Consider the following 26011-nt stretch of genomic DNA (forward strand, 5'->3'; position numbering starts at 1 on the left):
TGGCTTTTTGAGGGGCCCACCACCTAGCTCCCAGATAAATCACACACACAGGCTTATTTCTTAATGATGAATGCCTAGCCATACCTTGGCTTGTTTCTAGCCAGCTTTTCTTATCTCAAATTATCTTTACTACCTTTTCCTTCTGGGCTTTTATCTTTCTTACTTCTGTATACCTTATTTTCATTTTCTTTCTTACTCCGTGACTGGCTTGGTGGCTGGTCCCTAGTTTCCTTCTCTTCCTTTCTCCTTTTATACTCTGCCTGCCAGCCCCGCCTATCCTTGCTTCTGCCTAGCTATTGGCCATTCATCTCTTAATTAGGACCATCAGGTGTTTCAGACAGAAAAAAAAAACCCAAAAAACCCAAAAAACAAAAAAAAACAAACCAGAGCTTCAGTTAATCAAATGCCACATAAACAAGTCTCACACCTGAAAATATTCCCCAACAGGAATACATAAGCAATGTGGTTTAAAATAACAAATGTTGTATACTTGATTTAATAACAAGTTCAACTCATTACACAATGGTTTAAATTTTTAAGGACAATTATCAAATTATGCTGCATTGAATGGTAATGAATGTACTTAAGACAAGGCAACATGTTGTGTAATCTTTCATACTCCTTTGGCTTTTTGAGGACACATCACCCAGCTCTCAAATAAATCACACACACACGGAAGCTTGTTATTAGTTACGAATACCCAGCCTTAGCTTGCCTTGTTTCTTGCCAGTTTATCTTAAATTATTCCCAACTACCTTTTGTCTCTGGGCTTTAATCTCTATTTCTGTATCCTTTCTTTACTTCTTTCTGTGGCTTGCTGTGTAGCTGCGTGGCTGGCCTGATGTTTTCCTCCCCCTTGTTCTTCCCTTCATTCTTTCACCTCCCAAATTTCTCCTTCTATTGATACTCTCTGTCTGCTAGCCCCTCTCCCATTCCTGCTCCTGCCTCGCTATTGGCCATTCAGTTCTTTATTAGGACCATCAGGTGTTTTAAACACAGTAACATAGCTTCAAAGTTAAACAAATGTAGTGTAAACAAAATTCACACACCTGAACATATTCCCCAACTGCAACAATGTAAAGTTTGCAATAATAAAAGCATACAACAGAAAACTTATGGCAGAAGTGATCACTTCATAACCATATAAATCCCTGAGCCATATTTTCAAAATGTATCAATACATTCTAAAACACTCTTTAGAAGTTTAGTGAAACAACGACAGATGAATTGACTTGCTGTATTAGTTTAGAAGTGTTGGGATACTCAAAACATCAGAGAATGGTTACTTTATGCTACATGAACCAGTGTTCCATTATCTGACTTGTTTCAGGGTCTTCCTTGGGCAATCCACACTGGACTACAACTATGTGACTGAGTCGGGCCTATAAGCCACTGATCCTTTTCCCAGCACTTGATTGCTGAAATTGCAGGTGTGTACAACCTTGCTTAGTTCTCATCCGATTTCCTTTATTGAAGGTTTCTGATGCCACTGTAGTTTTATGAAGAGCGAGCAAGAACAAAACCTCTAACAAGAGACTAGCAAGAACTTAATAGTTTTGTTTTCGTTTTTACGTCAATAAAGTCTTTATTCCCTAGCCAGCAGACTACACAGGAAACTTGCCCAAATCATATAGCCATTTTTTTTTTGCTTTTTATGCACAAAAAAATATGTACTGAAGTCAACAAACTTCAATTAGCAAGAACAATAAACAGCTAAAGAAGCCAAAAGAGGAAGATTGGTACACGTAGAGACTTCACCAGAACTATGTAAGATGGATTAGGCCTTTGTTCTCATTTTGGCAGGTGTTGGGGTCCATGTGCTGGGCTCTTAGGTCATAATGGTGCCTTGTGTCTCCAACATGGCATCAGTTGTGCTAATGTCTGGGTGCCTGTTATATCTGAGAATACAAAAGTGAGAGAAATTTCTCACCCAATCACACAAGGATGCAGGGACCAGTCTGAACCAAGCAAGTGTTTCTGAAATACAATTCCACAGAAAAGGATACCAGCATCGATAATAGGCAAAAGTGGCTGGTGTAATGATTTGGCATGAGACAGTAGTTCTTAAAATCCTAATTGCGAGAAATACTGGCCCATTTTCCCAAAGGCTGCTACTCCAGAATGGTAAGCTTTGCATTCTTCTAGCATAATCCTCTTCCCACATTCCCCATCCTATTGGTTAAGAAAGTAAAGCTTTATCTAATAAATATCCTGGGGCTTGTCTGATTGGCGGCTTGGACACAATTGGCCTGCAATTTGCCAACTCTGAGTTCCAAGACAAGCAGGTGCCTTCTGCTTATCTGTGACTCTATAATGAGCTCTAAGCATACCTCATATGCTCCCACAAGTTACCCTCTAACCTACACAGGTGTATAGACAACAATACTCAGCCAACACGCACGCACACACACCTTAAAAAAACTTAAAAATTGAAAGATACTATTTGTAAACATGTTTTGTAGTAATCAAAGACTATTTTTGTTGCCATGTGTCTGGTAAACAAAGTACTTGAACAAATTAAGCTCCAGAGGGCTGGTCAATACGAAACTTGTTTGGATACACAAAAGGCAGAGGTTAAAAGGGATGATGGAGTGAGTATGTCTCACACAGCCACAGACAAGCATGCTTTGAGAGAGAGTGCATACCTGGAAACACAAAATGCCAAGACAAAACAAATGCTGACTTACAGAAAATAAAGCAAGTAACCAAAGTTTTTTAAGGAGGCTAACAGAAATATGCTAACTCATATTCATGCTCTAGTGTGTCCGTCATCCCTTTCTTAGACCATATGCTTAAAATATGTTTTAAAATATCTTCAATAAACCTTGACTGTGCCCTAAAAATAATAGTAGTGTTGAGGAAGGGAAGATAGATAAAAGAATGTATATGCTGTGAAAGCAAAAAGCAGACTTGGAGGTGGGAACGTATAAGGGGCCAGGGAGACAGGAGAGGACAGCAGAAAAAATAGGAGGACCAACAAAAACAAATTGTGTTTTTAAATGCCATAAGGAAATCTAATACTTTCTTGGCTAACTAAATAATTTCAATTGAAAAAAAAACAACCTGAATAGAACAATATCAGCAGAAAAAGATATGCTAGTATTTACTGCTATAAGGCTGAAATTAAATAATATTTTCAGTGGACTTACAACTATTCCTCACCAATTCAAGCTATAAATTCATTCTTTGTAATCACAATGTCTGCAGAAACATGCTGAAACAATTAAACATCTGGTATCCTCTTTGTTGCAAAAAGAAAACTCCACTCATTTTGGCAATTTTAAATGCTGGTTTTTATTTACTGCAAATTGTGCAAAGGACACTATAATACTGCGCAGTAGGACAGTTATGTAAATCCAGTATTAAACAATACCATATGTGGCAAACATAAAGCAGAACACCATGTGCTTTCAAAACTTATTAATATCAGACTACAATTTGGTTCTGACAATTCTTAAAGAAATCTTATTTAATACAAACAAATGCTTAGAAGCATAGGTTCTTGTTTTTTTCTGTTTCATAAATTTCTTGAAAAGTGGAAATCGTTATCAATTTCAAATAGTCGATTAAGATGCACCATATCTTAAGAAAACAAGTTCTATGTTTTCCTTCTTTTAGCAATTGGCACCATCAGTTAATACAATGTTCACAAGCTGGCTAACAGAAAACTGCCTACAATGAAATTGCTCATTATAGGCACTAGAAGTACATTCATTTCAATTTTCTTATCCGTAACAAAGTGATATTCCCTTGTTTTAAAGAAATATTTTACTTCAAAAGTAAAATAATTTTAAAGACATACAATAGTCAAATAGTCAACATTTTTATCACCTACACCATACTTAAGAACTAATAAGACATTTATCAACCATAAAAGTAAAAATGGCAGTAAAGAATATTTCATATTGCCAAATATTAATTCTGAGGTGAATAATGAGGTGTGTTAGGTAGAAGCATATAGTTAACTGGTCCAGAATTTATAGCACCATGCATTTGGGCAGAACCATCATATGCTGCACCAACTGGATGCCACATGGCAACACTGGGATAATCTGATGCCACAGGAATGCAGGGATCAAAACCTGGCAATGTTGACCCATAGGGATCTGCCATTACTGGATAATAAACTGCTCCATGAGGGACAGGTACGGTATCAGCAACGGGAAAAGTATCTGAAATGAAAAAGGTTTTATATAATATTTATATATAGAGAGACACACACACTTTATCATAAAAACTCACAAAATATAAATGAATATTCATACAAAAAATATTAAATATATTATTAATTTATTAATTATAAGAAAGAACATAAGACCTGTCAGCAAGGCTGCTCAATGGGTAGGGATGCTTGCTGACAAGTCTGACAGTCTAGTGAGCAACATGGGAGGAAGCTGACTCCTTTCTTGGGCTGTCCTCTGAGCGCTGCATGTGAATAATGGCATGAACACATACACAAAGGCAGACATACATTCACACTCACACAAATGCACAAATAAATAAATGTAATTCAAATATTTTTTTAAAGATCACAGAGGCCAGAGAGATGGCTCAGTGCTTAAGGGCATTTGTTGCTCTTCCAAACGGCCTTGGGTCCAATATCCAACACCCACCATGGTAGCTCATAACCACCTCTAACTCCAGTTCTAGAAAGAAGATCCACAGCACCCTCTTCTGAACTCTTCAGAAAAATGTCCCTACATGAAAAGATCACAGCAACTACAAAGAGGAATGCTTTATTCTTGGTTTTTGTTTTGTTGTTCTTTTGAGACAAGGTCTCTACACAGTCTGCTTATCCTGAACTTGCTACGTAGAACAGGCTAGCCAACAACTCAGAGATTCACCTGCCTCTGCCTCAAGAGTTCTGGAATTAAAGGAGAGTACCACACCTGGCATGATCATTTTAGATATGAATAATAGTTTCTACAAGGTGTCTGAAATCTTCCAAATTAAAAAGTTGCATGCACATGAGCTTATACGTACAAATCAATCAGGATGGGTAACATTATCTGTTCATAACTGGGAATTCAAAACTTTTACCAAGTTATAAACATCTTGAAAACATAGAAACAAATCTTTAGAAGAAACTAGATTCACTAATAGCTCCTACTGGGTACTAAGAGTTTTGGATTACTAGAAAACTGTTAAACTCATAATAACAAGTTGAAGCTTGCAAAACCTCTAATTTTTTTTCAAACAGAATTTTCTTTTGCTGTAAATTCCCCCTAAAATGACAGGCCCATATTTTCATTTGAGAAAATGTAGGTCAGGCCAACCATGTTTGTCTATCATTCTCTCAAGGTAAAAAAAAAAAAATGTTACATATTAACAGCCCACTAATAGCTCAATACAAGTACTTTTTCTAACTTGTCAATTGTGGTGACACATACAGAAAGGATTTGCCAAAATAGAAGGAAGCAGGGGGATCATGAGTTTAAAAACACGTTTAAAGTCCTGGGTACCAAATAGTGATGACACATGCCTTCTTTAATCACTGAACTCAGGAGGCATAGGAAAGCGGATTTCTGTGAGTTCAAGCCAAGCTTGCTCTACAGAGAGTTCCAGGACAGCTAGAGCTACACAGTGAAACCCTGTATCAAAAACCAAACAAGAAAAAAAGTCCTGGGTTACACATAATTAAAAAGAGACTGGTGGCTCAGCAGTAAAGATCACTAGCTGCTCTGCTTGCTCCTCTAGAGGTCATGAGTTTTAGTCCCGGCAAGCACATATTGGCTTACAACTTTCTATGAAATCCAATGACATCTTCTTGTGTACAGGCAGGCATACAAAACATTCATTTATAGAAAATACATAAACAAACCTTAAAAAATAAAATCAAGCTTCATTCAAATTATAGAAGTGTTTCATGACTAGTTTCTATATTTATCATGAAGAAAACTAAATACTAGTACCAAGAAAGAAAGAAGCTGATTTTTATAAATGAACCTCTAAGAAGAAACAAAAAAATCCACATTTTATACAAACTATAGTAGTAATAAACATACTGATTTATTAGCACAGTTTGGTGCCAGTGCCATGATATGGTACCAGAAGTTTTATTCATCATTGATTTTAGTACCATGAATGTAAATGTTACAAGTCAATATGGAGGTTTGAATGAGAATGGCCCCATAGGGTTGGTTATATATTTGAGTAGTTGGTAGAGCTATTAGAACTATTAAGGAGGGATTAGGAGGTGTGACCTCCTTGGAGTTACCCCCCTCCCTCTCTCACTCACACACACAGCCTCATGATGGTGGATCAGTAGCCCTTAGCTACTGCTTCAGTGCCATGTATGACTGTCATAATGTTCCCCACACCATGATGATCACAGACTAATGCTCTGAAACTGTAAGCAAGCTCCCAATAAATTCTTTCTTAAGTTGCCTTGGTCATGGTGTCTCTTCACAACAATAGAAAAGTAACTAAGAAAGTTAAAGAATGAGATGGGGCTACAACTCTAGCGGAACTCCTGCCTGGAATGCATAAAGCCCTGTGTTCAACTGCAGTACCACAAAGAGAAAGAACACATAAAATCTTAGTATCATTTGTTAAGACTACTGGCTTCATGCATGGATCCTTTCAAAGAGCCTCAAGGATCACAAGGCATTTACATATTACATTTTCAGAACTGATAGTCTAAAAGCATATGAATTTAATGAAATATCTGAAGATGAACTAATTATACACAATAAAATCTAACTGACTTTCTTGCTAGCAATCTCATTGTATACTCACCATTTGTTGATACTCCCGCCTGTGTGTCATCTGCCCTCACTACATCACTGTACAAATGAGGAACACTTTGGTCTACAAGAGGTTGCTCAGTATACTCCGGATAACTCTCTACATGAAGCTGCTGCTGCTGCTGCACATGTGGCACATAGACCATGGAGTGCCAGTAGTTATGATGATAGCACTGGAAAAGGAAAAGGAACAACTGAAAATTTGAAAGTCCTTTATTGTTCTCTATTCTTAAAGTAGGAAAATTTCTAGGTTAAAGAAATCAGGTCTCAATTCTCAGGTGTTGTAACATCGGATAAGGATCTTTTACACCACCTATAGCTCACATTTATACCACCTATAGTTCATATTTACACCTAGGATTAAATTTAGGTAATCATATCATGGAAACCAAACATATAAACAGACTTGTACACAAAGATTATCAATTGTAGCCTTATTTTTAAAGTAAAAACTACTGAAAAACCTAAGTATTCAATGGAGTTGAGATAATTATTATTTATCCATGGCAGAATACTACACAGGCAAAAAGTCATGCTATCAAATATATAAAGACAAAAAAGCAGGCAGGAGAGAAGGCTCAGCAGTTGAAAGCACTGACTACTCTTCCAAAGGTCCTTAGTTTAATAGCCACCAACAAGATGATGGCCCACAATCATCTATAATGGGATTCAATGCCCTCCTCTGGTGCGCAGATATAACATACAGAACACTCATATACATGAAATACATAAATTGTTTTTAAAAAGACAAAAAGGTACTCAAGATAAAAGATTAGAAAATTACGTAACATGATGCAGATTTTTAGTAAAAATTCAAAATCTCTAAGATTGAGGAAAATTACTAATTCTCCTTTTCTTAGTACCTTATAAGTTTCCAAATAGACTGTAGTGAACACTAAAACACTATCATTTTTAATATAAGAAAGTGAAAAAATGTATTATTTAATCTACCATTCATCTCCTAGAAAGGAATATACTATAACCACCTGGCTTGGTTGATGGTTTTGTTTGTTGTTGTAGTTTGTTTTTTGAGAAGAGTTTCTATATGTTATTCAATCTACCTTTGCCCTCCTGAGCTGAAGTGATCCTTCCACCTCAGTTTCTTGAGGCACATATTATAATGCCTGGCAAGGAAAATTATTCTTAAATACCTCAGTCTTGTGAATTATATATCAAAGTTTCCATATGAGTGTAATAACTAAAGGGACAAGTAATTATCAAGTCTTAAACTACATTTGAAAACATAGTATCAAAGAACAAATACGTACTCTACTATTCTTAATTTAGGGTATGTTAAAGAAGGTTTTCTCAGAGAAATTATAGCAATGGGCTATAAATTAACTGAAACATCTTGAAGAGACTATTAGTTTAATGTCATTTTCTAAATATTCATCTGCATCATTATCAGGAAATATGCTATCTGGTTATAGGTTACATTAGTTAGAAGTGAAGTGTATTTAAAGGGGAAAAATGATCCCTGGCTCCACAAGTACCTATAACTCTCAAACTCGGGGAGGTGTTTGGCAAGATCTAAAGTTGGTCCTTTAAAAGGTTATTTAAATGTCTTTAAACCAAGCCTGGTTTTCACACAGAATATAGAAATTACCATAAAATATTAAGTAAACAATGAATCATTCATTCATTCTGGGCATATACCACTAAAGGGCTGGCATATAATGCTAAATATGAAGCATAACCTAATACATATGAAGTTGTGTTGCTTAGAACCTAGTCCCCACTCTCTTCAACTGAACAGTATTTCATAGTAAGACAAACTGGGACATGCTAAAGAAAACTAACCAACATCATCCTCAGAGATTTCCTGAAAGGAATAAGACCTTTCTAGATATTCAGAGTATGGCTTGTAAAGTTCAAAAATCTGATTTCTCAAAAAAGATTGTTTGATACAGTATTATTCCTACCTGCAATCCAAGATTGAAATAGTACTGCAAAACTTTTGTATCTAAAACAAAACAAAACTTTTATTAGATTGACACAAGCAATTTAAATTACCACTTAAAAGCATTTCCCTGCACATTACTAAAGTAATATAGTCATAGCCATCTCACACACTACCACCCCTCTCAATTCTGTTTTAAAGGACTATTTTTTCACTTGCCATAGCTATGATCACTTTGTGACACAAAATTTATTCACTCAACACAAATTTCATTTCTGTTCTTAGTATTAGACTGATGCTACTAAAATGCCATTCTGTTACTAAGAAAATAGCTAGAAAAGGCATTTTCTTGCTTGTCTTAAAATGAAAATTTTTACTACTACCACACCTCAGTTGCTAGCACTACTACACAGTACAAACTGCTGCTCTACTAATGCTGAGGAGTGATGCCCACTGAAGAAACTTGGCATACTCACCTTGTTTTGGTTTATCATAACACACTACCACCAGAACTCCAAAGAGGGGACAGTAACCAAAGCAGGTGAAAATGAAGTAAAGCCTAAAAATGATAAAACTTCTCCAAGAATATAACTCAAATAGTTCATAAATTAACCAAAAGCAGATGTACAGCAGAAGGTGGAAAGTTCGCAATATTCTTGTTTTTGTTTGTATTATTTTAATGTGTGGAATGGACCCCAAGGCCTTGGAAATACTAAATAGAAATTCTACCACTGAGCAACATCTTCATCCCTATTCTGAGTATTTTAATAGTATCCATAAGTGTATTTAATTTGACTGACGTAGGTCCATTATAAAGATAGCCCAAATTCCACTAACAAGATAAATTTGTGGAAAATGTCTTTCATAAGCTATAGCCTTCCTATGGAAATGCATTCATTTATTGCTATTTTGAAAGAATCAGTTTAGATTTTGACTAATATATAGGGGGTATAAAGCCAGATGCAAGAGTTAATGAATATGAGGATAGTAGGAAATAAATTCTCTGGCACACATAAACATGAACACAAAACCATACCAATGTTTATGGCAGTATCATTAATAGTCAAAAGTAAAAACAACCCAAATCCCCATCAACTAATAGATAACAAATGTGGCACAACCATACAATGAGTGTTATTCAACTATACATAGTGTGAAGTACTGGTACCTATATGCAGGAAGGATGAACCTTACAAACATGCTATTATTCACAAAGGCCAAAATCTGGAACTAGCCTAAATACCTATTGATAAATGGATGGATAAAGAAAAGGTGGTATATATACACAAGTCTAATTCAGCCATAAACAATAACAAAGTCATTATATCTATTGGAAAATAGATGGCACTACAGATAGTATGTGAAATAAGCCAGACTTAGAAAATGTTTGCTTTCATATGGCGAATCTTTGTGGGGGAGGGGATTTCAAGACAACATTTTTCTGTGTAGCCCTGGTTCTCCTGCAACTCTCCCTTGTAGACCAGACTGGCCTCAAAAGCAAGAGATCTACCTGATTCTGCCTCCCTAGAATTAAAAGCGTGTCCCACCACATCTAGCCTAGAACTCCTTATCTTTATTTATTCATGCCAAGGTTGACACCCTACTACCAACTGTATTTGATGCACTAAAAGAACAAAATTAGGAAATGAAATACCAAAGTACCAGATGATAGTGGGAATGTGAATATGGCCAAAATATAATAATACACAGTAGAAAAATGTCACAATGAAATTCATTATAGTATGGTATGGTGATACAAAAGCTCATAGTTCCAGCCTTACAAAATCCCAACACAGAAAGGAGAAAATAGATATGTAATTCCACCACTAGTTTAAGGGCTAATAGTGCTAATAGCTTCTAGTCAGTTTTCTTTAGTGGTGTGAACCCTGGTAGGCTACCACACTACAGAGCAGGTTCCAATCCTAATAGCAGCTTGGGTAACACAAACTGGATTCTCTGTGCAAAGAAGAAAAAAGAAATCTTAAGATTGTGTGGGAAGGGATGGAAGGTTGAGAGGTGCTAAGGAGAGAACTTGAGGGGCATGAATATGTTCAAAAGACATTTTATGAAATTCTCAAAGAATTTATAAAATATGTTTTAAAAGAGTACTGGAATATTCAATTAAATACTAATCACTGAAGAAAAACCAAGTGAATCCCTAAAGAACATAGATGAACTCAAACACTTATGCACAGTTTAAGAAGCACTGTACAAGTTACACACTGTACTGATTACATTTATATGAAAAACTAATCTATGATAGAAAACAAAATAGCCGAACAATGATGATATCTAGGAAAAAATGAAAATGCACCAAGGGAAAGACAGCAAGGTGACATAAGTCAATTGTGGGACAGTACAAGGAAGGTAAGTATCTGCCATGTGGGTATAAAGGCATAAATCCAAACCCCAGAACTCATTTACAAAATGCTAGGCATGATGATGCACAGTCGTCACCTCAGCACTGGAAAACTGGGGCAGGAACTGGGTTGGCTGGCTGGATAGTCTAACCTACTTGCTAAGTTCTTGAGCGATCATAAACAATCTCAAGAGAAACAAAAGGAATGTCTGAGGAACCACAGAGACTATTCTCTGGCATGCACATACACGAATAAGCACATTCAGGAAGAAAAATTGTTAAACCAAAAAAATTGATAAAAAAACCAAAATGTTGAGACAATGACAATATTTTACAACTCAATTGGTAATGAGCTACATAGATAACGTTTGATTTTGTGTTGTAATGAATACATGAGTACAAATATTTACAAATTACCGAATCTTTCAAGACATGAATACATTGTACATAATAATTAAGTTATTGTACAGTGATATATTTAATTAAACATTCTATTTTGTTTTATTTTTCAAAAGAGGGTTTCTGCTTTGCTTTGGAGGCTGTGTGGAATTTGCTCTGTAGACCAGACTCACCTCAAAGTCACAGAGATCCACATCCACCTGCCTCTGCCTCCTGAGTGTTGGGACTAAAGGCATGCTTATTGCTAGGATTAAAAATGTGTGCCACCCCCCAGAATAAATTAACATAGTCTTCACTACAAATATTCACCATTCCTTTGTGGTAAGAACATTTAAAATCTTTTCTTACTTATTTTGAAATATAAAATATATACAACCTACTGTGCAAATACAGCACCAAAACATAGTCCTCATATATACATAATTCTGTACCTAATGACCAATCTTTCTTAATTTACCCTCATATATTCTTCTCAACATCTAGGAATTAATATCCTATTTTGTATTTCTATGAGATAAAAGCATGTTTCCACACTTCTCAAATAAATTGAGACATGTAATATTTGTCATTTTTTACCTGGCTTATTTTACCAAATACTGTGTATGACTTCTAGATTAATTCACAAATGAGAGGATTTTGTCTTTTATATATATATATATATATGTATATATATATATATATATATGTGAGAAATATTCCCTTGTGTATATATACTCATTTTCATTATCCTTTATGGTTTGGGAGGTCTACCGATAAATACAATTTAGCTTTAAAGCTATCAAAAACAAGATGAGTTAATTTCCAGTCACATGGACAAAAGGAACAATGAGCAAATACATGATAAAACAATACAAACATCAACAACATAATTTTGTTGGCAATTATACTATCAATTAAAAAAAACAACAATGTTTATCTGGCTATCTTCACAATAATATGCTAGAAAAATAGAAATTCAACATTATATGATGATTGAATACTACTTGGGTGCCAAAGGTGGACAGAATAAAGGAGTCAGGATTTAGATATTGGGTTAAATTAGGTAGAAACAACAATAATACTTACAAAATATGAAACCAAGAAGAGGAATAAATGTTTTGTGTTGACTGGTGAAAGACAAGAGGAAAAAGATGAGGAATTTCATTAGAGATCATTTAGGTTTGAAAGTTAAATAGCTAAGTGAAAATGTCTAGTAAGAACCAAAATTTCTGAGCAAGGGCTAGCTAGATTTAGAATAGACTACAAAGATATACTGTATGGAAAAAGAACAGAACAGAGTTGGAGAAAATCTTGTTAACTAGTTCAGGGGCTGGAAAGATTTTGGGGGGGAAAGCAGCAGCTAGAAAAAAAAATCAGGAAAATGTAAGCAAGAAAATATAAGCAAGCTGCTAACAACTTTCAACTACAATTCTCTTTGAGTAATACTACCAAACTCAGGGCAACAAAGAACTTCCAATAGAAAAATCACTGCTGGTTGTTTAAGGAAGCAGAAATATGTGGTTGATATTCAAAGCAGATCAGGTGAATAGAAGTTTTCTCCACATCCTCAAAATTCAGTTGGTATACCAAGTATCAAAAAGCTAACAATTTCATACACTTGAGGAAAGACTAATAGAAGAGAGCTTTTAACACTAAATCCCAATTTAAAATAAAATACTTGAGAAAAAAAACAAGGTGGATCCGATTGTCAGGAAAGACATGGAGTTACAAGAGGGGTGCAGAGGAATAGTCAAGATTCAATCCAGCTATCTACAAGATTCTCCCAGTCGCTCCTTGTTTGTCACTTAGAATTATATGCTCAAATCACTCCAATTTAGTTCTGTACCCATCAATTATCCAGAAAATATTCTAGATTTAAAAACCACCTCAAACCTAAATAACCTGCACCAAAACTCAAAATACACTACCTTGGGGCAGATCACTTCCACTTGGATCACAGGAAAAAGGTGGCGGTGGCGGTGGCGGTGGTGGAGGGAAGCCTGAAGCATCTCCTGCTTCAAGAGAAGTTAGAGAAGGAAGTGTCGGAGGAGGTGGTGGTAGTGGTACTGCCATTGCTGTTGCTGCTGAAGGCTGAAGATAGGCTGCAGTAGAAGAAATGGGAGAATTATTAGGGACAGGATGGCAATATCAAAGAAATAAAACACGCAATAGTACTGCACAACTGCTGTCCCTTATAAAGCAATAGCTGACTCACTTTTTTACTCCCACCCTGTATAATCACAGAACTCTGAATCTCATGGATTGACTTAAAAAACACACACTTAAAGATTACTCAATGCAAATTTAAAGATGTTTCCAGTAACCTATCACTCTTGGTCAAATCATAAGATACACAAAATTGCACAGAGATTTAAGTAACCTTACAAATTCTCCTGGCAGCCTCCAAAAAATGTAGGGAACTTTAAATTATCAAGTTTCAGTTCTAAAAAGACAAAGAACTTAAAATGGGATAGATACAATATTGTACCCTCATAATATTCTGTATCTATTACAACAGTGTTAAAAGATTCATCTAGTAGTTTCAATTTTAATACAAAATTGAAATGTATTTATGTTTGCGTATTAAACCTCCGATGATAAACAGTATGTTCCAACATGGTAAACGTATCTACATGTATATAATATACCAGGCTAAAACTCTGATATCTTTACAAATGCTAAATGAAACAATCCTTCAAATTTAACTGAACAATTTTAGTCAATTTAGAAATTAAAGAATCAAACTTCAAAGCTGTGCTAGATACATGATATTTTTAACAATAGATAATAAAGAGTTAAATTCAGAGTCCTAACACATGGAGTTTAGCTTAAAAACAATCCACAAGCTGAATTTGTTACTCTGGAATTTAGCAAGAAAGGATCTATTTTTGCCTTTATTCACTGGCAATGCTAATACATTCATCCTTTAAATACAGTTACATGGTAATAGTAATTGAAGGATGTGTCTACAGATGACACCAAAGCAAAAATGAACTCATAAGCAATTTGAGGGGTTGAAGAAACAATCATCTTTTGACTGAAGTGTTGCTTTCTTTAACAATGCATTTGTGAAAATTTTATAGAACTGGATAACAGGAAGTAAATTTTATTAAACCTAAACAGGAAATTTTAGCAAACTCAAGAAAGTCTTTAGGACTATTTTTTTAAGACAAGGTTTCTCTGTGTAGCCACTGGCTATTCTGGAAGTCCATTCCTCTCAATAGACTAGGTTGGCCTTGAACTCAGAGATCCACCTGTCTCTGCCTGGATTAAAGACATGAGCCATCACCACCACCAAGCTAAGAGAATTCTTATTAGCTCTTTTAGAACTTTTAAGAAAACCAGGTCACCTAGTTTTGTTGCAGATGCTGTCTATGGCTCTGGATTTTATTTTTCCATTTTTATATGGTGACTCAGATGGAAAAGCTATGCTGTTGGCTACCACTTTTCTAAAACTCAAAATTTAAATTATAGTACTTCTTTAAAATTCAGTAACTACTCCACAAACAGGTGCTGTTGGCATTCCCAAGCTCACAGTAATTTGTGTCCATAGCTTGTCTAAAATTACACAACCAGTGAGTAGTAAAACCAGGATTATAATCTCAGATTTCTTAAATTCTAGAGCTTAGTATTTATTATGACATTCACAAGACAAAGAGTTATTACATAAGTATAGGTTTTATAATAAACTTTAAGGAAATTTATTGCATAAAATAACATCTTTATGTCAATCCTCAAGTAATAAAAACATAGCTCATGGGGCTACCACGATGGCTCAGTGGATATAAGAAATTGCTAGTGACCAGTTTGATTCCTGAAATTCACACAAAAGTGAAAGAATCATCTCATTAGTTCCCTCTAGTCTCAGCATGTTCATCCCTGCGCCACATATACACATAAAGAAAATAAAAAAATTACAAAACTCAAAATTATTGAAAAAATGCAAGAGCTCTATTTGTTCACTGAATAGCAAATGGCAGGTAAAAAAATCTTATCAGAGCCCTATTACAAAAAACAAAACCACCAGAATTTAGATTCCTGACTCATATCTTACAGATTCCTTGGCGATAAAACAACCTTCTTAAGAACAATTAACATTATTTCTTGAAACTACAATGCCATCTAATAATTAGAATAACAGTATGCACATATCCATGAGTAGAAAAAGAGGTTTCTAAGGCAAATAAACACTAATAACCTACCTTGACTATCTTGTGCAGGAGGAGGTACAAAGACAGGCTGTATGGCATCCTGTGAGGAAACATCAGAGGTACTTATAGTTTGATTATTTCCTGTATAGTTAGGTATGACTGGAACAGGAACATGACTGGCCCAGGAAGCTGTAATTGCTGTAGAATTTTCTAACACCTATTAAGTGGAAGAAAGGTTAAAATTCTTAAATTTGGTTTCTCAAATCATATTTGTTTCTTCTCTGAACTTTAGGAAATTGTAATTTTTCTGGTGACAAAGCACTGAGATATCAATCTGTATGCAAATTATTTATAAAGTTACTACTTTTACAGGATCTCTGATTATATTGAGAGCCATCATTTTTCTGTAAAGATAACACATTAATATTAAAACAATAAAGCCAAAAGTTGGGCATGCTGGAAAGTTTCCCTCCAACTCCTATTCTCTATATGCCTAGCTGTCAACTTTCTAAAATGCTAACTTCTTGACCACCACAGATTTGTAATATATATTCATTCTCACTTTTGTCTATATATAAGACACACACACACATATATATATACATAAACATTTAAGTAGAAAAGCTGCTTTGTATTTAAGTGTAACTGAATGACTTAATGAAACTAATTTTTTTCCAATTTGGGTGCAAATTTAAGAGAGCATACTACTTCCCCAGGGCGTATGGTATACAGTATCATGTAAATATAATAAATAACAGTCTGGACTGTGAAGGTGCAAGCTTTTAATCCTAAATGTTAGGAGGCGGAGGCCAGCCTGGTCTATATAGCAAGTGTCAGGCAGGACAGCCAGGGCTACTCAGAGAAACTGTATCAGGGGAAAAAAAAATAAAGAAAGAAAAGAAAAAACAACCCAAAAGAAACAAATAAAAAACCCAAAATCAAACAAACAGCAACAACAAATAGAAAAATAAATAAGTCAAATAACAGACTCTTAAACAGTGTCTTTACTGTCAGTTTCCATTTCTCTTCTAAGTGACACAATATGGCTCTTACCCAGTCAGATCATCAAATCCTACTAGAATCTAATCTTTACATTGTTTGACCTCGTAGTGAATAGTTATATTCACTCCTCCTGGAAATGTTCTCATTCCAGGGTTTCAATGCATTCTTCTACTTTTGCCCTGTTCTCTACTATTCCTTATCTACTCATCTTCAAAATTTTGCCTGTGGTCTAAATGCTGGTCTCATACTCTTTCCTTTTCCAGCACTACGAATTCCGCTACCTTTGGAAATGCCAACTTCCAATCCATATCTCAGTAATTAAGAAACTTGAAAAGTAATTTAGTATTGACTGATTCATAAGAAGCTCACAGTAAACCACAGAACAATATCTTATATAGTAGACGCCTAAGTGACTTGTTAAAATAAATATTAATCACTGTGCCAGGATGAACAGAAGGCAAAATAATACTTAATGGAATATAAGCAGCTGCTCAGAATTTTGATGAAGGCAAAGAAAAGAAATCTTTTTTTGTATTTAGTTCACTGTAAATGAGTGATAATATTATGAAGATTACCTTCTGGGAGGGAGTAGGGGAGGATTGGGGAAAGATCGGGGGACTGGGATGGGGGAGGGAGGAAGGATGGATATGGGATCAGGCAAGTATATACCTCAACTAAGGGAATCATTTTAGGGTTTACAAGAGACTTGATTATAAAGGGGATCCCCGGTCCAAGGAGAGATCCCCAGATGGTTCTCTGGACAGAGGAGAGGGTGCCTGAACCGGCCTTGGCCCACAACCATACTGATGAATATTTTGCATGTCACCATAGAACCCTCATCTGGCGATGGATGGAGATGGAGGCGGAGAACCACGTTGGAACACTGGACCTAGCTCCCTAGGTCCAAATGAGAGGCAGAAGGAAAGAGAACGTGAGCAAAGAAGGCAAGGGCAGAGGAAACCTTCATCCGACGTTGGATGGCGATACAGATGGAGACCCATATTGGAACACCGAACTGAGCACTCCACGGTCCAAATGAGGAACAGAAAGATGAAGAAAATAAAAAAAGTAATCAGGACTGCGAGGGATGCGAGCACCCACTGATACAAGGGAACTGATATAATGAGAGTTCACCAAGGCCTGTTGGACTGGGACTGAACTAGGTCGTGATCCAACCAGATTCTCTGAATGTGGCTGGCCCGGAGCCTTTTTGAAAAGCCATTGACAATGACACTGGGACTTGCTTCCTCTGCATATACTGGATTTTGGCGCTCCAGTCTGTTTGGACTCTCACCTTTCCAGGACCTGGAGGGAGGGGGGAGGAACTTGAACTTCCCACAGGGCAGGAAACCCTGACTGCTCTAGGGGATGGAGAGGGAGGAGGAGAGGGAGTGGGGGGAGTCGGAGGGTGTTGGGAGGAGGGGCTGAAATGGAAACTTTTATAATTTAATAAAAAAAAATACAAAGTTTAACAAAAAAAAAAAAAAGATTACCTTCTGGGTGTAGTTGTATGAGGTAATTGTGTCTTGAGGCACAGAACATGGTCCACTGTCCTGAAGAGACTTTAATAAATACAGAAATATAATTGAATAAAGGGAAACCAAGAAACAAAAGGCAATTTTCACTCTTCTTTCTATCCTCTATTATAGCCTCTCCAGGCTCATCCCCAGCCCAGTAGTGGCCTGCCTGCAGGTGACTCTTCTCCCACACTATCCCATTGTCCCAGCCAATTCCCATTCTTTTTTGACATCTCAACCTGAAAAACGCTTTCTTTCTAGTTCCCCCAATGGCTATTCCTGGCAGTGACTGAGGTATGTAATTTACACTATCCTTCCCCTCCACTACAATTTCCATATTCCATTCTCACCCTCAGACAGATTGCTTACAGATGCCCCTCCTGCCACCTCCAAATCCATTAACTAAAGACTTCAACTCTGAACCAAGGTCCCTCTAAGCTTTTCATCCCTGTCTCTCCAGATTATTCTTTGCCTTATGCCAACCTACCAACACACCTCCAACCAACTCCCTAGGAACCCCACCTCTTGATGTGAGCAGGATACCTTGCTTTTTTCCTGAAGCCCCTCCCTCTCAACCTTTAATCCCAGTCAACCCTCCATTCCTCTCAGCAACCCATCAACCTGTAGAAGCACTCAATAGCAAGCAACCCACAGCTACAACACTTTCCTAATACCCAGTAAAGGCAAAAAAAAAACCCAAATAAACAAGAAATGTAATAAATACTCAACAAAAACAAGACCTGATATTACCACCTAGAATCACCTCAATTATACTAATGTCGGATATCTAGACACTAGTACAAAAGCACAAACATCAACAGCCATAACGATATAGCTCCTTCAGAACCCAGTAACCCTATAGGAACCCAGTAGGAACCAAGAAATGCAATATAGCTGAAGTACAAGACAAGGAAGGACTTCAAAACAGCTATTATGAATATAATAGATATGTTTAAGAACTTTAAAGAGAATATGAATAAATCTGTTAATGACTCTGTGGGAAAAAAAAAGTTCAAGAGAAATGAAAGTAAAAATAGAATCACTAAGGAAAACCCAAACTGAGATAAAACTTGAAATAAAAAATTTGTAAATTCAAAAAAATCTCAGAAGTAAGTTTCATAAAGAGAAGACAGGGAAGAGAGAATATTATGCATTGAAGACAACAAGGTAGAAGAAATGGGTATCTCAATCAAAAAAAAAACATTAAATTGAAAGCTCCAGGTACAAAACATCCAGGAAGTCTAAGAAATTATGAAATGACCAATTCTATGGATAATAGGAACGGTGGAAGGAGAATATACAAAAGTCAAAGGCACAGAAAATATGTTCAACAAGATCATTATATGAATATAACACCAAATAGATTGAACCAACAAAAAAATTCAAAACAATATATAATAATCAAAACATTAAACGAACAGAAAAAAGTATATTAAAAATTACAAGGAAAAAGAACAAGTAATAAAAAGACAGACTCCTGAGAATAACACCCAATGAAGACTCTAAAAGTCAAAAGGGCCTGATGTTCAAACTCTAAGATCAGATGCCAACCCAGAGTTCTACACCAGGGAAACTATCAATCAAATACATAGAGAAAATAGAACATTCCATAATAAAACCAAATTTAAGAAGAATAGGTAAGTTTACCAATCTTGTTCTTCAAAGGAAAACTATAACCTAAAGAGGTTAATTACACACAAGAAAACACACGAATAATTCCAGACCAGAAAATCAAGAAAGAGAAAAGAAACATGAAAATAACAGGAATCAACAAACACTGCTCACAGAAAACTCGCAACATCATGGTCTAAACCTCCCTGCACCCCCTAAAGACTCCAACTAACAGAGTGGATTAGAAAATAGGATCCTTCTGTCTGATGCATCCAAGAAACACACCTTAACATTAAGGGAAGACATCACCTCAGGGGGAAAGAATGGAAATAAATATTTCAACCAAATGGAAATAAGAAGCAAGCTGGTGTTGACATTTAAATATCTGATAAAACAGACTAAACATTAAACTAAAACTAACCCGGAGATAGGGAAGGACACTACATACTCAAAGGGAGGCAGCAAATTTCATAAAAGTAAGACTACTACAGCTTAAATCACATATTGACCCTCAACACACTGAGAGTAGAGTACAACACCCCACTCTCATCAATAGACAGGTCATCTAAAAAAAAAAAAACTAAACAGAAATGTTGGAGTTAGATAATACCTTAAAGCAAATTTACCCAAACACAAAAGAAAATACCATCATCTCAGTAACTCATGGCACTGTCTCTAAAATACACAACATACTTGGACACAAAACAAGTCTCAAGAGATACAAACGAGAAAGCTGAAATAAAATTCTACATTTCCTATACGATGACCATGAATTAAAGCTGAATTTTGCCAAGTGGTGTTGGCTAAGTATTTAATCCCAGCACTACAGAGGATGAGGTAGGCAGATATCTGAAATGGAGGCCAGACTGATCTACAAAACTAGTTCCAGGATAGCCAAAGCGATTACACAGAGAAACTTTGTCTCAAAAAGCAAAATAAGCAAATTCAAGGGACATACCTCAACATATTAAGAAATTTACAGCAAGACCACAGCCAAAAGCAACCTAACTGGAGAAAAACTCAAAGCAATTTCACTAAAATCAGGAAAAATACAAAGAGGTTTACTCTTTCCATCCCTATTCAATACTTGAAGTCTTGGCTAGAGCAGTAAAACAACTGAAGACCGACAAGGGAATAGAAATAGAAAAGGAAGAAGTCAAAGGATCTTTATTTACAGGTAATACAATTTTATACATAAGTGACATTAAAAACTCCAAAAACTTCTATAGGGAATAAGAAAAGCAGCAGAATACAAAATTATCACAGAAAATTCAGTAGCATTAATACACACACACACACACACACACACACACACACACGAAAAATAGACTGAGAAAGAAATCAGGGAAACAGTAGCTGCCACAGTAGCCTCAAAACAAAACAAAACCTTGGTGTAACTCTAAGCAAACAAATGAAACACTTACATAATAAAAATGTCAAGACATTGAGAAAAGAATCTGAAGAAAACTAAAGGAAAGGTTTTCTGTGGTATTAATAAGGTGAAAATGAAATGGACGAAGCTAGAAAACATTATTTTGAGTGAGGTAACCCAGAAATAGAAAAACAATTATCACATGTACTCACTCATAGGTGGTTTTTAAACATAAAACAAAGAAAGCCAGCCTACAAACCGCAATCCCAGAGAACCTAGACAACAATGAGGACACTAAGAGAGACTTACATAGACCTAATCTACATGGGAAGCAGAAAGTAGAAAAAAGACAAGATCTCCTGAGTAAATTGGGAGCATGGAAACCTTGGGGGAGAGTTGAAGTGGGGAGGGAAGAGGCAGGGAGGGAAGCAGAGAAAAATGTAGAGCTCAATAAAAAAAATTTTAAAAACTGAAACTGGCTGTCCCACCAAAAACAATCTATAGATTCAATACAATCCCCATCAAATTCCAACACAATTCTTCAGAGACATCAAAAGAACAATTTTCAGCTTCACATTAAAAACAAAAGACAGGGCCTAGAGAGATGTTCAGATTAGAGAACCTGATTTTAATTTCCAGCAACCACTTGGTGGCTCACAACCAGCTATGATGACATCTGGTGCCCTTTTCTAGCGTGAAGGCATATATGCAAAGCAGAATACTTATACATAATAAATAAATCTTAAAAACAAGAAATAAAACAGTATAACAAACACAATCCTAAATAATAAAAGAAGTGCTGGAAGTATCACCATCCCTAATCTCAAATTGTACTGTAGAGCTATAGTAATAAAAACAGAATGGTATTGACACAAAAACAGACATGTCAATCATTGGTATAGGTTTAAAGACCCAGAGAGAAGTCCACACCCCTAAGGACATCTGATTTTTGATGAAGCAGGCAGAAATACACACTAGAAAAAAGACATCATCTTCAACAAAAGGTGCCGGTCAAACAAAATGGCTACCCGTAGACAACAAATAGATCCATATTTATCACCCAGCACAAAAGTCAAGCCCAAGTGAATCAAGAATCTCAATGTAAGACCAGTACACTGTCACTGATAAGAAAAAGTGGGGGAAAAGTCTTGAGCTCATTAGTACAGAGAGACTTTCTGAAGAGAACACTGTTAGCAGACACTAAGAATAATTAACAAATGGGACCTCATGAAACCTAGAAGCCTCTAAATGGCAAAGGACGCCATCATTCAGACAAAGCAGAAAGAAGTAGAATGGTAAAAGATACTTACCAACTACCATGTGACAGGGCTAATATCTAAAAGGTATAAAGAATTATAAAAACTAAACATCAAATAACACCATTATAAGGTTCAGAATCAAGCAGTTTCAAAAAGAAATACAAATGACTGAGAATCACATTTTGAACATAAAGAAATGTTCAAAGTCCATAGCCATCAGGAAAAGCTACTTTGAGATTTCATCTCATACAACTCAAAAATGGTCATAGATTAACTCTCTACCAACAGATGGATGGATAATGAAAATATGGTATATTTAAAAAAATGGACTATTACTCAGCTGTTTAAAAGAAACAGAATTTGCAAGTAAACATAGATGGAGCTAAAAAATTATCCTGAATAAAAGGTATCTAAAACTCCAAAAGTATGTTACGAATTCTTGTATATTTGGATGACAACCTTTAAGCCTTTGTTAGGCATGCTACAATCCTTATAACCAAAAGAGACAGTGGCAGTATGCACATGGCATACACAGATTCAAGCCAGATGAATGTAGTGAGGAAGTAGACACAAGCTCCCATTCTTAACACAGAAGTTATTGTCAATTGACAACCACTTAGAAAAATTTGTTTCCTCCAATGGAGTTTCACTTAGTACACAAAGCACACTTAAGGTCAGGCCCGATGCCCAGCAGTGGATGGTCAACACAAAACAAATTCATTGGTATTTTTAGAGAAGGAGGAGATGGTGTCCCCTTGCTGTAGTTGGTAATTACTTTACTGGGCTTTTGCTTATGTTATTACAGTTTCTAATTTTTGTGTTTTTATGAGGTATGAGTGTGTGACTTTGTGTTGCCCATGCTTTTACTTTTTTATTCTGTTTTTATTTGCCCATTTATTCTCTAAAAAGAGGTAGAGAGAAGACATGGATGAGGATGACTGGAAAGATGGGGGAGATCTGAGAGATGAGGAAGGGGCAATAGTGATCAGAATATCTGGCATGAAAAAAGTTATTTTCCATAAAATAATTAGAAAATAATAAGTGAAATATTTTAATTTGCTTTAATGTCAAAAACTAAATAAAAGTGATCTTTCTAAAATCATTTAAGTTTGGAAATAACTATCATAAATAATACAAAAGTGATCATACTAACTCCTGATTTAGGTGCTCATTTCTTATCTATAGTCACTACATCCTCCCGTAGAACAATTAAGTACTAAAATGCAAATGAAGATCAAAATGTAATCACTTTCTCAGTGACCTTTCTGACCAAAAAACAAAAATACACCTTCAAACATACTATGAACAAAAAGTTACTTTAATGGATTGTAGCTAAGAAGGATGTAACAGATTGAATAAGATCCAAACAGTCCTGCCCACTGGTATAAGATCTTGACTTTGTAAGATATAATTCAGAAAGACTATATCTCATATGTGAAACAAGGTGATTGAAAAGTAGAGTGGTGTCTGGCAGTGATAGCCCACGCCTTTAATCCCAGCACTCAGAAGGCAGAGGCAGTGGATCTCTGTGAGTCTAAGGTCAGCCTGTTCTACAAGAGCTACTTCCAGAACAGGTTCTAAAACTACACAGAAAAACCTTGTATCAAAGAAAAAAAAAGAAAAAAAGAAAAGCAGAATGGAACATAACAGAGGCACTGATTGCTATGGAGTATGTGATAAAGTAAACTCTGAAGAAAAAGGAACATGAAAAGCGAATTTAAAATGACAGAAACAAGTGCTCACTCTTGTCATCTTTAAGGCTGGGATTTTATTTCCCTTTTCATTTCAGCTATTTCAAGAGATCATTTTTTTAAAAGCTTATAAGAATAGTTTGGGTGGGAAAAGCTTTTAATTAAAAGGAAGAAAGGAAAGACAAAGGATAAAAAATTATATCAGAATTTTCACTTGCTTACTATGTTATTTCATAAAACATAAAAGCAAACATTTACTTCATAAAACTATTAGTTAATAATTCAAAAATATAGTCACTATACAAGTTCTTCAAATATCAAGTTCTCCAAGATACATGATAGGAATGTCCTTTTTGTTTCAGTATCACATTATACAACATAAGCCATATACAGAAAGAAAATTTCTGTTCACTCTCTCTCATATATGAAAACTAAAGGAATAAAATTTTAAATAAAAAATACCTGAAAGTGGAAGACAAGATGATTAGCAACTAAAAAGGGGCCAGAAGTAAAAAAAAGGGGGGGAAATAATGGACATAAGTAATAAATGATACCTCTGAGAAACTCAATGTGTACAAATAACATGTAACAATCATAAGAAAATGAAAATAAAAATAAAGTTCAGTGTTCACTGAGATGTGGGGGAGGAATCCAAAAGCACAATTTAGCTCAACACAAACTGGTAACTATAAACAGGATGCTGTAGCAAAAGAAAATTAAGTGGGAAAAAGATTATGATTTATGAGAGTGGTTTAAAAAAATGAATGTCAATAATGTTTTGATTTTTTTTAACAGAAGTATACAGGACACCATTAGTAGTGCATAGACTGGAATGAAAGGGAATAAAATCTCTTGCATATAGGAATCATAAGGTTAAGAAACACATATTAGCTTTGAATGACAAAAACAAGTTAAAACCCAGTTCCATAGTATGTATCAATATAGATTAATTTTTATTATTTCATTAACTTTTCTATAAAAATAATTAAAATCTCTGTATACATTATGATGAATGACTCAAAATAAGACTTAAAATGATTCAACACATAAAATTATTTCCTGGATAATTTATGGATCCTTCACCAGCACTTGATGTACTAAATCTACTTGGAATCAAGTGGAAGAATAAAGCAAGGCAAATCTAAGCAGTGCATCTAATCTACAAAAAGAACTAACAATATGGCTACTGATAATCAAAATCTAAATAAATTAATCAACTAAAAAAATCATAAGCCAAAAACTAAATCTGTGCAAGTAAATAAAATAATTTTGGGGGCCAAGCAGTGGTAGCACATGCCTTTAATCCCAGCGCTTGGGAAGCAAGGCCAGCTTGGTCTACATAGTGAGTACACAGAGAAACCCTGTCTCGAAAAACTAAATAACCACAAAAATAAAAACATTAATAATTCCTGGCTCTCCAGTTTTCTTTAGGATGTATATCAGGTGTGGTGTCAATTTGCCTTTTATCCCAGGACCCAGGAGGCAAAGCCGTCAGATCTCTTTTGAGTTCAAGACCAGTCCATTTACATAGTGAGTTTCAGGTCAACCAGAGCTATATAGTAAGACCCTATCTCAAAACACTAAAACAAATAAGAAAACCAAAAACAATGCAGGACAACAAGTCACTCACTATTCATCAATTCCAACTTCAAATATGGCCAAGGAAAAGAAAGCTTTAGAATCATTGGCTAAGAGTCCCCAGATAGTTCCCATAAATAGCTAAGAGGCCAATAACACAATATATGACCTCAAGATCTCAGAAATGCTACAGATCAGTAATTTTTTTCTTCTATATTCCTATATTCTAAGCAGGAATTTTATTATTACTTTTCATCTACTCCATGACTAAACTGAGCTGCAGGCATGGTATGAAGACTTTATTTTTAGTTTTAGATCTCCAAGATAATGTATGTGGGGTGTGTGTGTGTGTGTGTGTGTGTGTGTGTACACATATATATACACACATACACACACATATATATACATACATACACACATGTATGTATGTATATGGATTCAGTATCT

General features: G+C 35.5%; 1 protein-coding gene across 4 annotated transcripts in view; it reads right to left on the reverse strand.

The window, feature by feature from the left end:
* Positions 1–3269: 3269 nt before the first annotated feature.
* LOC125405366 (UDP-N-acetylglucosamine transferase subunit ALG13) overlaps positions 3270–26011 on the reverse strand; it is a 48114-nt gene continuing 25372 nt past the window's right edge. For 2 of the 4 annotated variants that reach the window (XM_087903102.1, XM_048441835.3), the window contains exons 19-24: positions 18030–18098; positions 15586–15751; positions 13312–13485; positions 8669–8709; positions 6739–6919; positions 3270–4172 (exon numbers count right to left, since the gene is read on the reverse strand). In XM_087903102.1, the coding sequence (XP_087759228.1) occupies positions 3916–4172; positions 6739–6919; positions 8669–8709; positions 13312–13485; positions 15586–15751; positions 18030–18098 (888 nt within the window). In that variant the 3' untranslated portion in view covers positions 3270–3915. Of the gene's footprint in view, positions 4173–6738; positions 6920–8668; positions 8710–12469; positions 12511–13311; positions 13486–15585; positions 15752–18029; positions 18099–26011 lie in introns of those variants that run through there. The other 2 variants (XM_087903100.1, XM_087903101.1) reach the window with 2 other exon arrangements.

Source organism: Myodes glareolus, chromosome X, assembly GCF_982192425.1.
Source record: "Myodes glareolus chromosome X, mMyoGla1.1, whole genome shotgun sequence".
NCBI lineage: Eukaryota > Metazoa > Chordata > Mammalia > Rodentia > Cricetidae > Myodes > Myodes glareolus.